Consider the following 17,158-nt stretch of genomic DNA (forward strand, 5'->3'; position numbering starts at 1 on the left):
CTCTGTTCCCTACAATTCTGTTCTATTTTTTTTAGCCAGAGTTTCAGTTTTCAAATGACGAGACTCATAAAATTTATACTTACATCCTACTATACCTTTCCAACATTTGTCAAGGAGGCTTTTATAAATTTTTTTTTTAGTAAGAATTATCCTGTTCCTAATTTTATCCTGCTTGAATATACTTCTTTGTCCTCCTTTAAACATTTTAATGTATCATGTCTCTTTTTACCTTTTCCATCATTATAGTTTTTAACTTTTGCATGAGCAGGGTGATCATTCTTAGCTCTTAATCACTCTCAGCATTATTTTCTCCTAATAATAGTATCACCTTTCTAGATATAAATTCACCAGGATCTTTGTAGGTCTGATGACATCCTGGCAGGAAGAACAGGCTCAGCCTGACCCTCATGGAGTCTCTGGGTTGCTCAGATGTTTTTTGACAGAGCTTGAATGAATGTGTTTCATATTTGGCTGTCCATTGCCACCTCATAGTAGAATTCTGTAGACACCTAGTCCATTTTTTGGGTCCCTGGTGAGTTTGGTCCAAGAGAAAGGTGCAGAGGTCGAACACTTGACACATGTCCAACTTGCCCTAAGGCAGGAAGCCAGAGTCACAGGGCAATAGGAATGTCGTTTGGTTCTTTTTTCATGTGGAGCAGAGCAGTCTAACTAGTGGCCTAGGAATGTCTGAAGCTCCTGGAGTGCTCCTGGCCAGCCCAGCACCTGCTTCCCAAGGAAGTGCTGTCCAAACAGCTCCTAGCCTGTCTGTGCTGCAGCAGTCAGGGCAGCCCAGGCACAGCTGGGGATGGACACAAGCTGTGATGGGGATGGCTGGAGGTGACTGAGAGCTCTGAGGGGGATCCAGCCCTCTCTGCTGAACCATGCACAGAAGGAGGACTGATACTCAGAAATACTCAGTAGATGGTAGGATAAGGTCCATCCTGCCTAAACAAGGGAATCTGAAATCATATCAAATACTTTAGAATGCTTAGAAACTGAAGAGATGTGGGTCACTTCATGTGGTTGGATTTTAAGGCTAATGTGTATCCAGAGGGCAGAGTTAGGTATGAATGACTCTTACAAAATGTTCTTTTCCTTTCTTTTTGACTTCTGAAAAATGTCTGTTGGAGAGCTGGATTTAGTCATACACCAGGAGAGAATGTTGAAAGACTTCAATAAAATATCTCAAACAAAGTAGGCTGTCTGAAAATTCAATGGGATACACTGCACATTCTGAAAGATGTAAAAACCAGTTAAATTCACTCCTGATGGGAAGCTATCCACAAAAAAATACGACAGACTTGGATGAAACACATGGGGGCTAGGATTCCCTTCATAATAACTCTTCAAAATTCCATTGCCTGAAGTGTTCACAAGTAAAGGGGAAAGGTGCAGAAGAGCTCCCTGAAACATATTAGGTGAAAGGAATAAAAGGCAGGTCAAACTGAAGAAGAAAAAGCGTACAGAGCTCAAACCAAAGCAGTAGAAGCAGGTACTGGAGTAACTGTATGAGACTTTCAGACTAGATAATATCTCTGAAAACAGAGAGCTCAGCTGTGGGACTGAAATGCAGGGAACATCTCAAGATTCAAAACCACATTTAATTTGTAGAAAGAATGAGTTTACAAAATGATCCATAGAAGAAAAATTAATGAAGTGTCTCTGTGTCCAGTGGCAAATTCATCCCTGTGTTACAAGAGAACAGACAAACAGTAGCTAAAGGCATGGTTAACTAAAGGGACACGTCTATTAAAAAGGCTAAGGTGTTTTGCCATCAGAGAAGCCCTACAGTGGCTCTGTGACACAACTGAGTATGAGCTAATGCTTTTAACATGTGATGAAAGGGGTGCTCTCATTTGTCACATACAGCAGATGAAGCAACCTACCTATGACAACATTTTTTTTAGCTATGATTAGATCTCATGACCTTTTGGCTCCTAATCCTCTGCTCTAGGTCATAGTTGAATCTAAATGAATCTGTGTATGAAATATTCAATTTGCATCATAAATAAAACCAGGGTTGCTCCAGCTGGGTCACAGGGGCACAGGGAATCTAAAGAAAGTCTGGCAACAAAGAAATCAAAAGGACAAGAAACCAAATCTCTTTAACACTTAGGAACTGAACAAGAACAGATATTTATAGTTAGTAAGCAAGTGTAGCTTGGTGACATTTTTTTCCCAGGATAGACCTAGAACAAAAGAGTACCAAAATATTTGCTCTGCAGAGCTGAACTGGGCAATAAGCAAAGACAGAAAACCTGTATTTATGACATAAAGTAGAAGTCTGAGAGATGAACAGATGGTTCATCTAGTTTTCTCATTTGACAAACTGAGTGTGACTTTACATTGAAATAGAGAAATATAAATGTAGGGAAATGGATTGCTGCTCAGAGAAAGATATGGAGGAGTGACTTGGAATACACAAATCATGAGTGGGAAGATGCGTGTTCTGAGGATTTAAAACACCTAGAAATTCTGTGTTCCCATTATTTATATTTCAGTTATCTACATGCTTATGCACACACATATCCACCTATATATGTATATATATATTTCTCACATGAGAAATGTCAAGGGCTAGGAATAAAAAATTTTTTATCATTATTCTTTTGCTTATGATGACATTGATGAAGAATGCAGGGACCCAAGAGGAAATGCTGACCTCCCCTAACTGGATGTAATTTGATTAGGAGCATTGTAGTCCAGGCTCCTTTCTAATGCTTAATTGTTACACAGTTTTTCTTGCCAAGACCTTTGCTCACTAGTGCACAAATGATTCTTTCAACTCGTTGTTTGATGTCTTCTTTATGTGAATCATTGGGTGGTCCACAATCCATATTGATGGATGCATTTATGTGTGCTCTGTGTAAGAATTATAGGGCAGAGGCCTTAGAAAATTTTCCTCTGAAAGTTCCAAGCATCAAAATTTGACTGCAGGTTAGCAAGCAACTGACTATGAGGCAAAACAGAAAAGTCAAATTGTAAAAGCATAGAGTGGGGATGATCTCTTTAGCATTGATCTATCTATTGCCAGCAGAGTACTACAGGTAACAGGTAAAAAACCCATATGCATTTCTGTGTCCTGCACTGAAGCCTCTCCCATGCAGTTTTTCACAATGAATGGCCCAGGCAAAGCCAGAGCCAAGGAGATGGATAACTGTGTAGATAATAAACCATGTGTTTCCTACATTACCTACAGGAATACACATGTAATTTCTACACACAGGAAACTAGCCTTAAAAAGTGTAAAAAGGGACTTGGAGAAGGTTAATAAGACATGGACATTCTTGCCTCTCATAACAAAGAAAGCACAGCATCAAATAAAATTATCAGGTGGCAGACAAGAAACAAAACTAAAGAAGGCAGTGCAATTTTTGCGCTTAGTCTGTAGAGCTCATTGCTACAGGATATTGTTGAATTTAGAAAATACTAAGACAAAAAATTGTTTAAAAATAACAACAAAAATACCGTTGTTGTTCAGGTAGTCCTTGAGCTTCATATTTTTGAGTGCTGACAGATTATGCCAGAAGAGTATTTTACATGCTTGTTCTGTTTTTATAGTCCTTCCTTCAAATCTACTGTTTACCACAATTGGACAGGTTCCTGTGCTGGATGGACTTGATGATTGTCAGAGAAATCTTGCTTTTTGATGCTTAATTTAATATTTACTACTTGCAGTAGTTATATAGAACATCATCTGTATTTTTCCCAATGGAAAAAATCCTGTGGAAAGGGTAAATATCCATGTTTAATGCAATTATTTTAATGTTTGATTTACACAAATAATGATGGTTTCTAATTTCTAAGATGTTATCTGAAAATCTATATAAAACGTAAAGAGGTGTTTGAAAGAAATCCAGTATAAGGCTTTTAAGGATCTAGATTTTTTTCTTGACCAAGCATGGTAGTTCGTTCAAAACCCTTGTTAAGATACTTGTTAAGGAAAGTATTTCAAGTGCTAATATTCTGAACAAATGAGCCCTAGTGATTCAAACACTTATGCACACGATCAGTGACACTTCAGAGCAATCCTCTTGAACCTAATGGATCTAGATAGGTTTTGAAAAGTGGGATATAAGTGTGTGCAGAGCTGATGTCTAAACAACTTTCTAAAGATCGGCATATACTGGTCTTTTAATTTTGATTCCTGTGTCCATTGTAATTGGTTTTTCTATGTTCTAAGTAAAGAATCACCTTAACACAGTCCTGTTTTTGTAATAAAGCGGATTTTTTTGAAATATCTGAACTGTCAGTGGTGATGTGTAGGACTCCAGGTGCTCCTGCTCATGGTATTGTGGAAGGAGATGACTTTAAATACGGGGCCCGGGTTTACTTCAAGTGCAACGCAGGTTACAGCTTAAAAGGCAGCCGTGTTGCCTACTGTCAGCTTGATGGGATTTGGTCAACACATCATCCTGAATGTGGTAAGGTCACTTTAAGTTTTAATTCTTATCAAATATTTTGGCCAATGTATTCCCATGAAACTAGACTATCTAAATCTCACTTGAAATTTGGCAAGTCTGTGACGTAACACGTCTTTTTGTGTCCCTGTCTTTAAGAACCAGTAGGAATTCTTATTTTACTCTGGTGGAATCCCAGCCTGCAAGACTTTTTTATACAAAGGTCTGACTGAAACATCACTTTACTGAAAACTAATAACCTCAAAGTCTTTAGGCGTGTGTTCTTCTTCCACATAGAGAGAAAATGTCTAGGACAAAAGCCAAGTGACAGACATAGTGCAACAATGAATAGTTACTTCCCTTACTCTGTGTGTCTGACACCTTCTCTGCAGAAACCTGGTGCACTCTGTGGAGGTGAATAGGAGCTTACTGTGCGGACACTAGACTCTTATTGCAATTCCCATCCTAGACAAAAATTGATAAAAAAGAAACTTCCATTCCTTCTGACTGTGCAGGATGGCATGCCTACCATTCACATTGTTTTAGCTGTAAAATTCCTTCTTGTCATCCAAAGAGACTTTAAATTTCATTTAGTTGATTTGCATTGCACAATTTAATTTCCATATTCCAGAATAATTTGTTTCAGTTGATAGAGTGTTTTATAAGTGTGTTATGTCAAGCAATGTCAATTTTTGGGGGAATGTTGTAAAACAACTGTATATAAATTTATTTGAAAGAGGAAGCAATAGGTGTTCTTCTGTCTAGAGAGAAGTAAATGCAATGTTAGGATCATGCCAAGTCCCTGCTGCATGATGGCCCTGACTAAAGATGTATAGAAAGAGCTGTCTCTAGACTTGGCAGTCACTGAAGTGCTAGGTCTCTCCTTCCCAGATGTTTTCTCCTTGTTTTTAATAAATCAAAAAGGTCATACCCTGAGCCTAAGGAAGAAGACAATTACTGTCAAAGTACTGAAATAAGAGAAGGCCTTAAGTGACTTACGTGGTGAAGCTTTTGGTACATTTGGCAACAAACACTCTGCTGATCAGATGATGCCTCCAGGCCAGCCATCAGTGCAGAAGGCAACTTGCAAATAAAGCATTATTCTGTGGGGGATTCTCTGTAGTCTTTAGCTGCTATCAAGTTATCAGTCACTTATGGTTCACAAGTGAGAGAACCTGTGAGGTACACAGAGGGAAAACAGCCAAATGAAAACAAGAGAGACAGGGCTCTGCTTTTCCCTTTCTCCTGGTAGAGAAGAAGTTCAGAAATCCTTGTTTACTGAATATAACTCATGGAAAAGTATTTCAATACATGTATAGCATATGCTAAAAATCAGTGCTTGTAAAGAAAACACTGAAATATAGACTTAGCCTGAATGCTATACTCACTGTGAAAAGCACATCATGGGAGTGGCATTGCTGTGGCTGGCTGTGTGTTCACACACTTTGCTGAGCTGAGATGTCAGACACCTTGTGTCTGGTGGCACAAGGTATGACTTTGTGACAGGACAGGACCATACCTTTGCACTGTAACTGTGCTGATTTCACTGCAATTTAAATAAATGCATGAGTGCTTTGTTATATGTTGGTGCTTTTGTGAGCTGAGGCTCAGCAGGTGGCCGAGTCTGAAGCCGTGATATGAAGAGGTAATTTTGGGTCAATTGATATGTCCCAGTCCTCGGGGCCCTCTGTGAGCAGCACCAACACCAGCTGTCTGAACTAGATGTTCACTGGTTATCATGCACTGAGACACCAGACAGAGAAATTAAACAGAATTGCATGTTACTGTTGTCCTGACAAGAAAACGGAGGTGAAATCCAAAGGAAAATCAAAAGCACCTTGTCAACTGCTAAATAGAAAGAGCAGAGAATTTAAAAATAAAGGAAAAATCATCTTCTAGCATCTTATAGTGAACACTGTCCTCTAGATTTAGGCCAAAAATCTAAGTTTATTGAGGAAAAAAACCACAACCCCCCAAAAAAACCAACAAGAATTTTAAAGAAGTGGAAAATACTGGGAAGGAGGAACTAAAAGAGGTTTTATAGGCAGAATATAGCATAAGTAAGCTTTTCATATTAAATTTTAATTGTCAGTAAATACATGCATATGTTCTCTTTCAATTCCTGTATTTCTCTGGATTATTGAGATATCTCTCTCAGTGCTAAGAAAACAAAATGCAACAAAACATAAAAGCAAAATTAAGTAGTCTAGTTTTATTATCCAAGTGCAATGAAGTATTGAAAATACAGAAAAGGGAAAAGAAAGCCAAAGGCCTGTTTCCTGCAAATAGTTTAAGTGCAGCCTTTTATGCTATTGAAGAAGCCTTGTTAATATTAATGGGACATCAACATCATGGAAAGTCAAAGTTCTTTTTCAGGATTGTTAGCTATTCTTAAGGTTTTAACAATTACAAAATATTTACTAATTTGAGAATCTTATGCTTTCAGTGAGACTAAAGCATGTATTATAAACAGACATCTCTATATTATAATTTCTTCTCTAATATTTCACATTTTCAAAGACAAGGATCCCAGATGGGTCTTGAAAAGGCATCTTTAATAAAGTGTAGATTGTTTAGTAACATCTGAATGAAATGTCAAGCAATTTGATAAGTGAAAATAATGTAGCGAACCTGATAAAATGGTTACTATCTTTCTCCCTATCATTAGTTCTAGAAGAAAAGAACTGCTCAGATCCTGGTGGCCCACTCAATGGCTACAGAAGAGTAGTAGAAGACACTGGGCACTTGAATGGACGCTATGCAAAAATTGGCACAGTCATTGCTTTTTTTTGTAACAACTCGTATGTTCTTAGTGGCAATGAACAAAGGACCTGCCAAGACGATGGAGAATGGTCAGGGAAACAACCAATCTGCATAAAAGGTAGTTTACAAACTTTTTTACCACAACTCATACAAGCTGTTATGGTTTTAGTGGATGCTGTTTGATATCATTTGCATTCAACAAACAATCGTATTTGCTAAGACTAAGCTGTCTGGCTGATAGCTGATACTGAGTTTTGCAGTTTGCCTCTGCAGGCTGCTACACTCAGAGAAGATGCCAATGATTCCAGAAGATTCCACCTTTAAACAGGGAAAGGAATGTTCCCTGAGACCCTTATTATCCTCATTCTAGACTGAACCTGCGTAAGATCAAAATCAAAGAAGATCAGGAGGGAATTGAAATAGAATGAAATAATTGTCTCATGAGACCGTTAACAATCAGTTGCTGTCATAGGGAATAACTGTCCTTTCACAATCCTTTTAAGACCATGGGACCAGTCATGAATGCAAAAGGCAGAGCCTGTACATTGTAGGATATGATTAATTTATATGTATTCATCAAAACACTGAATCACACCTTTAAATCCTGTGCTCTTGACCTGGAACTATTCTATCAAGTGTATGAAACCCTGAGTGAATGAATGAATGAATGAATGAATGAATGAATGAATGAATGAATGAATGAATTTGGACTGGGGAATTGCTAAATTAATTTTATGAAAATAATTTCTTGACATATGGACTTTTTTTTTAAATTGAAATGATGATAAGTAAATATGTTTGTCCCCTGGGGAATTTGCCTTATTCTGTTGTTTTAGATGAAAACAATCTCTCCCTGAAGCATATAATCATCTGTGGAAAGCATCTTTATGGATGCTTACTGTGATACTGACATAATGTTTAACATATATATCAATCACAAAGAACTAGATACTGTTAAATTGCACAGAGAACAACTGCTCAGGCGTACAGATAAAATCCATCCTGCAAGACTCCTTTTCTTCCACTCAGAGAAGCAGGAAGGAGACCCTGGCAGAGTTATTTGAACTTCAATATTTTATCCTAATCTTAAAGCAAACTGAATATGCAAAACTAGAAATCTTAGATCTCCTTTCTGTTATTTTATGCATATTCAGGTGAATCTGTAGTGCTCCTTTGAATCAGAGCCTCCAGTTCCTTCCATAAGTGCACAATCTTAGAAGTCCATATGATCCTGCAGCCTTTCTCTGTATGCTGTCACTGGGATTAGCTGTGTGGGGCTGCACAGATGGAAATTAAGTATTTCTATATATAATTCCATTACTTGCAAAGTTTGCTCTGATACAAAACCATCATCCGTAGTGGTGCAAGTGCGGCGTTCAGACACACTGAATGATGGAAAAATCTTCCTCTGTGCCTGAAAGTGCCAGTGCAGAGTGTTTCAGTAGTTTCCACTGCTGTAAATGGGATAGATCTTGTGAACTGTGAAGAAGTATTTTTCCCAGGCTTTAGTTTTTAGGATCTATCTGTATTTTAATGTACGTAACTTAACTGCCTCTTTTCTTAATCCAGTCCCCTATAGTTAGTGAGAGGAAAGGTTGGAAATGTGTATGAACCATAGCACTTGAGCTGTGAATGTGAAAAAGTACTGTGCAACATTATATTTTTTCTAGCCTGCAGAGAGCCAAAGATCTCTGACCTGGTGAGACAGAAAGTGCTTCCAATGCAGGTTCAGTCAAGGTGAGAATGCAATATCTCAACTACAGTTTAAAGAAAAAATGTGATTGCTTTTCCCCTCCTCTCCTTTTCACTCCATGTGTCTAGCCTGCCTGAGCAGCGATTCCTACAAACTCACTGATAACTGAGCAATGAGAGCTGCTGGGAGGGGAGGTCTGATTAAGCACAGCTTGCCAGTTCCTGGAGGCAGCCAGGAAGAAATGCACAGATTGAGATGGACAAACTATAGGATGATGGTGGAATTCTGCTTGCAAGCTTGTGACAGACTATGAGAACAGTCTAAGTACAGTTCCTTGGGGGTAATGATGTGTGTTAAAAGATGAACATGTGCCATCTTAGTGCACAGGGAGAGAACAAGGAGAGAAGAGGGTATGGCAATGCAATCTGCTCCCAGTAAGTTTCACCATCCAAAGTAATATAGCACAATTTATATAGGCTGGGCATGAGGGAGAGGAGGGGAGGAAGGAATGAAAGATTAGACCTTTCCTGAGCTTACCCTTCTGAAGATTTCTTGAAATAAACCCAATCTGAATTAGTTATGTTGCAATCTTCAGGTTCATTTTCGTCCAAGTAGTAATTTCTCATTTCAGGGTTATTTTTGAAGTACATGACTCATTTAATTTTAGATTCAGTGCAAGAACTGTCCTCATCTTTGGTTTTAAGAACAGCCATGTCGGGTCAGAATAAAAGTCCAGCTCAAGCCATATCCTGTCTCTGGCAACAGCCAGTAGCAGATTCCTTGAGAAGATCTGAGGAGCAAGGCAAGCAATATACTTCCCAATCACTCTGCCACTCTCCAGGTCTGTGATGTATGATTGTAGAGATGGCCCTGAGAAGCTGACATGAGGCTTTAGTAGCCATTAGGGGATTTTTCTTGCTTAAATTTCTCTATTAACTTTTGAATACAAGTCTTTTATGTTTCAGATATGAACACCAGCTGTATTGAGAGAACATACATGCCCTCCCATCCATACGATGCCATGAGATGATGGCATCTCATGTTTGTGGACTGTTTTGTCCACAAACACGAGATGCCATCATGTTTGAAGTGGAATCTCTATTTAATCCCTTGAAGTAGAATCCCTTGAAGTAGTATCTCTATTTAATAAGTCAATAGTGAGGTAAAGTGTAGATTATGCAATATTACAAGTCACATGTGAGTTTGGAATGGTACCCTGGCAGACTAAGTATGACCACAGGAGCTTTCATCCTTCTTCCAAAATACAAGGGACTTGCCACTGCTCTTGTTCTAACTTTACTTTCCTATTATATATAATTTCATAGATTGGATATGATGGAGGTGTCTGTGTCTCCCTGTGATAAAAATTGAAATCATCATGAGAAAAAAAAATAGAAAAAGTCTTTTATGAATGTAGGCAGTACCAGAAATCTCAAGGGAAACTAATTTCCTGCTGAATTTTTCAGGCATTAAAAAGGGTGGTTTTTTGTAGATATGAGCTTTTAAGCACTAAAGCAAGGGACACATTCTAAACGATAAAAATTTAAGTATAACTGTAGTCAAGCGTATGGTCTATATCTATGCTGGTGCATATATTTATTTCTTAATTATGTGCCCTGTTTCAGCTAATCAGTACAATTTCTAAGTGGAAGCTTAGCGATTATGAAATTATGAAATCTCTGTGGTGAGGCAATTATCTTTGTTAATTGCTAAATCAAGCAACTTCAGCAACATCATTTAATCTGAATCAATTCCTAATACTGTCTATTAAAATATTCACTAGAGAAAAGATGTGCCTAGCTCCCCTCTACTGAGAATTAATTATGACAATGCCAAATTCAGGTGTAATTTCTTTATTTAAAAAATAATATCTCAGTCCTTTTGTGAATGAAAAAAACGTCCACATTCAGAGGCAACTGATTTCAATTCAGAAACCATAAAATTAAAAAAGAGACATGAATAGGATATGTATAAACATATGTGTAATTATATATGTGTGCAGATATATGTAAATATAATAGCTGGGATGTAAACAGGAGTACTGCTAAACTATGCTGGAATTATATTTTTTTCCTTAGTCTTTCACGAGCAAACTTCATATGATTTTAAATGATATTTAACATAACTGGTGATAATTACAGTAATGATCTCTTTTATAATTTTATAATGATTGTGTTCTTTGTGCCTTGAAACAGAGAAACGCCTTTGCATCAACTTTACTCTTCTGCATTCAGCAAGCAAAAGCTTCAAATCTACCCAACCAAGAAGCCTGCATTGCCATTTGGAGAGCTGCCCCCGGGGTACCAGCACTTGCACACTCAGCTCCAGTACGAGTGCGTTTCTCCTTTCTACCGACGCCTGGGCAGCAGCAGGAGGACTTGCCTGAAGACAGGAAAATGGAGTGGGAGAGCCCCTGTGTGTGTTCCAAGTGAGTCTCCAAGGGAAAAAAAATGTGCATATCTCTTGGGTGAATGAGGGAACAGGATGTGTATTCATCTTAGATATTTAGGGAGTCACAGCAGTGTAGGCTGCCTATACTTCCAGCTGGGAGAAAGGAGCAATAAAGCTTGAAGGATATATGTGTCTTTTTATCCACCAATAGAACTTGTGCAGTTGATGGTAAAGTGATCAGGCTTTCAGCACAGTAATTTGCCATTACTTTTTCCTACTCTTTTATTGAGCAAAAGGTATAGGGAGTCTTTCTCCTGATTTGAAATAGCTTTCCTACAGCCACTTCACATTTTTCTGTATCCTTTACTACAAGTGGGATTTTTCTTTCATTTGTATACTTTGGCACAAAGCTGACAAAAACATCAAAGTTTAAGCAATAGAAGGGAGAGTCTGCAATTTTAAAGAGGGCCTTCCTTTAATAAACCCTGCTAAGGAAGGGTTCATACTGCAAACTGTAAGTCTAGATAAAATCTAATCAGGAGCTAATGCACAAAGTAACGTAGGGTAAGAATGTCACAAGATTCGGCAAACCCCACTACTGACATCAAGCAAACTGTGAAAAGTAGATCTTAACAACAAACAAATCTTTATTGTTCTTGTTTGTGGTTTTAGTTTGAGATCATATAATGTATTTTGAAAAGTATCGCTTTCACTATGCACACATGATATACCAGGAAAAAAGTCTCCTAAGGGAGACTAAAAAATGCAATGTAACTCTTTCAAGTGATGCAAACTTTTCATGATGTAGGGGATTTTACCCCAGGTCCAAGAATAGATAACATATTCCGAGTACTAGGCAGAGCTTTTTCTTTTCCCCAGGACAAGTGCTGATTTAGATGCATTTCTTCAACATTCTTGTCGCAAGGCAAGTCTGTTCTTATAGACATGAATTGACCTGTGCAAGATTCGTGCCAGGAGAGGCCTCAAAAATACCCTGCGACTGCCTAGGGTGAATTTGAGTGCACTGATGGCTTTAAGGTGTTTTATAATAAAGAAGAATCAGGGGTGTTCTTTCCATTTCTTCCTGCAGTCATCTCATTACAGTGCAACTCAATAAGGTTGTTGTGAAAATTCACCTGCTCAAGTGCTAAATCCACATGCCTACTTTACCTAGGAATTCAGATAAAAATGGAAAACTTGAATACTTTAAGAAAAGCTATATCAAATACTCCTATAATTTTGCAGGCTAGATACAGAGGCTAATTAGACAACTCTTCATTTTCATCACTGCAGTTTTGTTTCTTTTGGCACATTCTAAGAAGGAACCAAGAGTAATGCTCAGAATCTTAGGGGGAGAAAGTGTCAGCTACATTTTGCTTCATGTTTCCTCAGTCTGTGGAAAAGCAGAGAACATCACCCTTAAGAAGGCAGTGACCTCTATGAGGTGGCCGTGGCAAGCAGCCATCTACCGCACAGCCAACGGGGTGAAGGAGAGCAGCCTTCGGAAAGGGGCCTGGATCCTGATCTGCAGCGGGGCCCTGGTGAACGAGCGCACGGTGGTGGTGGCAGCTCACTGTGTCACTGACCTGGGCAAGACCATCGTGCTCAAGACAGCAGAGCTCAAGGTGGTTCTGGGAAAATTCTACAGAGATGATGACAGGGATGAAAAGACCATCCAAAACCTGAGGGTGAGTAATCCTGACAGGAATGAAAAATGGCGAGCAGAGGTAGAAGATGACCACATCTGTCTTGTGTGGGGAGAAAAATGTCACCCTTTGGGCAGTGCACTCTCTTACATCTTGTTCTTTGAAATTCAAGTATAGAGACTCGAGTGCCATGGCATAAGAAGGGCACATGCTGTAGTTCATTGAATTCCTCGAAGCCATCCAACTCACACATTCACCCCTAATTGAGAAAATAGCTCAGGTTCAGTGGGCCATAATGTCTTGAGTGATATTGCCAGTAAAAAAGTAGAAGAGATGCCAGCTGCTGTCAAAATTGATTAGCATAATTTATGAGGGAAACACTTGTGCTCCAAATCCTGGTTTGATGCCATGAGCACATTTTACTTCTCAGCCCCAAGGCTGTACAGCTCTAAACTGAAAAGAAATTTATGTCTGACTCCAGCTCCAAAAATAGCACCAAATCACCAGAGTGATTTGCTTTTCTCAAGCAGAACTAGAAAGGCTGAAGTCAAAATGATAAATACAGCAATTTTGAGTATGTGTGTCTCTTTTTTGGGGGAAGTGTGTGGTGTGTGTCTGAGTTAATTAGTGGAATTTATACAAAATATCACAATTAACTTGATTCTTTTCCTGCTGACCCCATTTTAGTTTCTTTCTCTAATCTCATCTTTTTCATTCTTTTCCTGCAAGTATTTCCTGCAGTACTTCCTTATAGGAATCCTATCTGTTCTTGTAGCATTCCATTAAGGAAATAAGCACTAAAGGTTTGGCCCCAAATTTATGTAATATATTGCTAGTAGTCTTTTTTTGGTGGGAAGTCAGGCGCAGTTCAATAAGAAAGTAGCATTTTAGTTCAAGTACCCACCCCTTCCAAATTCCACAGGCTGAAGATGTCATGGCAGGTAAAACCTTTTCAGTACACAATAGAAAAAGTTGAACTGCATATTAACTCCCCACATTGCTAAAAAATGTCCATGACTGCTTTTGACTAAAAAGTGTTTAATGCAATAAAAACTTTCCTGAAATCCAAGCAGAAAAAGAGGGAAAAGAAGATGAAGAAAAAAGTCAGAATATGTTTGATCTGCGCATGTTTCTCATTTGGGTGAAAGAACACCGCAGGTGGGGGTGGAGGAGAAGCATGCAAGACAAACTAAAATGTATTTTAGTAGTATGGAAGGAGTGTTGCTGACCTGCCACTGCTGTTAACCCTGCTATTCTTCCTACTCTGTTTCCTCTCCAGATTTCTGCCATCATAGTGCATCCCAATTACGATCCCATATTACTTGATTCTGATATAGCTGTCATTAAACTCTTGGACAAAGCCAGGATCAGCAGTCGTGTTCAACCCATTTGCTTGTCATCTTCTCATGACTTGACTTCATCCACAGAGGATTTAAAGATAATGGTTACTGGCTGGAAGGTACTGGCTGATGTTAAAGATCCCGGATACAAGAACGACACAATCCGCATGGGAGTTGTTCAGATGGTGGATTCGCTGTTGTGTGAGCAACAGTATGAGGATAATGGGATACAGGTCAGCATCACTGACAGTATGTTCTGTGCCAAACAAGATCACACAGCCTTTTCTAATATCTGCCCTGCTGAGACTGGTGGGATTGCTGCCATAACTTTGCCAGGAAAAGCATCTCCTGAGCTAAGGTGGCACCTGATGGGATTAGTGAGCTGGGGTTATGATAAAACTTGCAGCCTTGAACTCTACAGTGGCTACACCAAAGCTCTTCCCTTCAAAGACTGGATTGAGAAGAACATGAAATAAAAATCTGAGTCTGGAAATGGCATTTTATAATATAATATCTCTCTCAGTCTCTGCTACTTTAGGCTTCTCATCCCAGTGATGAGACACATCTGGGATAAGGTTAAGGCAGACAGCCTGGTAATTTGTCCTCGGACCAGATATTTCACCGGGCTACTTTTACTTAACCAGTGACAGAAGGTCTTAGTGCATGAGAAGTTTTGCCATATTTTGTCTGTCTCCCCTGGTGGGAGGACGATGCTCTGGTCCTGAGTCTGACATGCAGAAACAGGACAGTAAATTGTGTCTGAAATTAATCTGTAGTGTGGAGTTCCCTGGAGAAATTGATGGTGAGCCTCTCCCAAAGATCTGTGTGACTGAGTGGATTAAGAGTCTGGAAAGAGTAGCCTGAATTCATTACGACGGATGAGCTTGTTACGGTGTGTGCTGTCTGTATTGCCATAGTACAATGTAATCTTTTTCCCTCCAAGTACTTTACACATTTAAATAAACCATGGTTTGTTTTTTTAACCCACATACTCATGTCTGACATCATTTAGATCCATTGTTGCTTTATCTGTGTCACACTCTTGGAACTCCCTACTGCCCTTGTCTCTTTGCATGTCACTCTCACTTGGGATGCTTCAGGAACACTACAAGGCAGAATCAGCACAAAATTCAAGGACTATTTATGTATATAAAAAACAAGTTTTTTTTTTTCTTAATACACCCAGTGCTGCTATTGTACATGAACCACTACAATGAAATGTACATGTTTCACCTTGTATTCTAAATAGATGAAAACACTAAACGTATTTTAAATACTTTTTTCCTAGTGGGTTGTTTCAAAGAACTATGAAAGATTCAGGAAAACTTTCGATTCTCATTAGTTCCCATACATTTGTGGTAAAACTACTCCTGTGAAGCTCTTCAGGGTGAAGAATAATGTCCAGGTCTCACACTTAGCAGGCACTTTTCTTGAACTAAGGTTGAACTGTTTGACATCAGAGGGTAAGATTCTCCCACTGGACATGTTGTCCAGGGAGAGACCTGGGTGTTCTCATGGTCCTCAGTCACTTCTCTTACACTAAAGCATTCTCTATTCTCTATTCAGTCACAGCTAAAGACTAGGGATTAATCCTGTAAAAGTTGGGCAGTAGAAACAGTAATAACTGTCTTCCATCAGTAATGATTTCTTGGTAAGTTGGATACAACACCGTGGAGTTTTCAGAACCTTCAAGTTATTACAGTGCCCAAACCAGCTTACAGCAGTAGTTGGATATGAAGACTGGGAATCTAATGAAAAGATTTAATGCTCTTACCAAGAAGTACTCAAATCCTGAAGTTTCACCTATTGCATGGCTATGGTAACTCAAAGTTAGCAAGTCTGATTTCAGCTCTGATTCTCTGATGCTGTAAAATCTCCTTAAAAGTTTCTTAGTATTCAGTAGTTTCTACCCACTTTTGAATCCAAAAACTGCTGCTAAAAGGACAATTAGTATTGGACATCATTCCATGTAATTTCTTTTTTATTTTCTTGGCAGAAATTCTTATTGTGTTATGCTTTTGCACTTTTCTTGTTTCCACTGGCAATAGGACCACATGATGTTGCTTAAATCAAAAAGTTTAAGGGCTACAATCAAAGTATATTGCTTCTCTTTATCTTGTTTGTCTGTTTTCTCCTGCCAGGAGATTATGCTTGGCCGACAAACTGCATGGCAACAACAGCAACAAAAATCCTGAATTAAATGTGAAAAACATGATGTGTTTCATTCCTCTGCCGGGAGGAACACATGCCAATGAATGTGTGGTACTCCCCTGCTGACAGAATGGGTTAGAGGAAATTAGGTGTTAGTTTTGGAGAAGCACAAACTTGCAGAAAGTCAACATGTGTTTCTTCCTAACACTATTGACAAAGAATGAAATGAGAAAGCTCTTTCATGATTACATTAAAAGATAATTTCTACACCCTAATTAATTATTGTATTATTTAATGGTAAACAGAAGTTATAAAGACCTGTAAGCTGGTCTTCTCAGTTATGACACCATGACTGTATTGCTTTCCATAGCATTATTGCTCTCCACTGCTACAACTGAGAGACAAAATTCCTAAATGCCTTTTTCTCCCTTTAGGATTTGTCTAGTCCAAACAGATTTGCAAAAAGTCTGGTTCAATTCCAGCCTTAGACCTCACTCTTCTCCTTTTACTAAAAATCAACCATATTTTAGCATTTACTGATCCTCTAACTGCTCCTCAGTGTTGAATTCCATCCCCATTTGGCTTCAAATCACTCACAGACCTGGCAATGAATAGCTGAAAGTTTCTGGGCTTGGACAGCAACAATATAGCTGTTCACTAGCTGTATATCACACAGAAGTACATTCTTGAAGAGAAACTTGTAGGAATTCATGGAATTAAAATCTCAGGAGGTTGTTATAGCTGTGCATGCACAGCACTATTCAACCCCTTCTT

The 17,158-nt window shown here is 38.7% G+C and overlaps 1 protein-coding gene across 3 annotated transcripts in view; it reads left to right on the plus strand.

Annotated features, from left to right (window-relative positions):
- Positions 1-15,162, plus strand: part of PAMR1 (peptidase domain containing associated with muscle regeneration 1) — a 55,072-nt gene extending 39,910 nt beyond the window's left edge. Inside the window, exons 7-12 of one of the 3 annotated variants that reach the window (XM_033063991.1) lie at positions 4,224-4,424; positions 7,069-7,281; positions 8,834-8,900; positions 11,052-11,284; positions 12,640-12,935; positions 14,173-15,162. In XM_033063991.1, coding sequence (XP_032919882.1) covers positions 4,224-4,424; positions 7,069-7,281; positions 8,834-8,900; positions 11,052-11,284; positions 12,640-12,935; positions 14,173-14,709 — 1,547 coding nt within the window. In that variant the 3' untranslated portion in view covers positions 14,710-15,162. The remainder of the gene's footprint in view (positions 1-4,223; positions 4,425-7,068; positions 7,282-8,833; positions 8,901-11,051; positions 11,285-12,639; positions 12,936-14,172) is intronic. The other 2 variants (XM_033063989.1, XM_033063990.1) reach the window with 2 other exon arrangements.
- Positions 15,163-17,158: the final 1,996 nt, after the last annotated feature.

This window comes from Catharus ustulatus, chromosome 6 (genome assembly GCF_009819885.2).
Source record: "Catharus ustulatus isolate bCatUst1 chromosome 6, bCatUst1.pri.v2, whole genome shotgun sequence".
Lineage (NCBI taxonomy): Eukaryota > Metazoa > Chordata > Aves > Passeriformes > Turdidae > Catharus > Catharus ustulatus.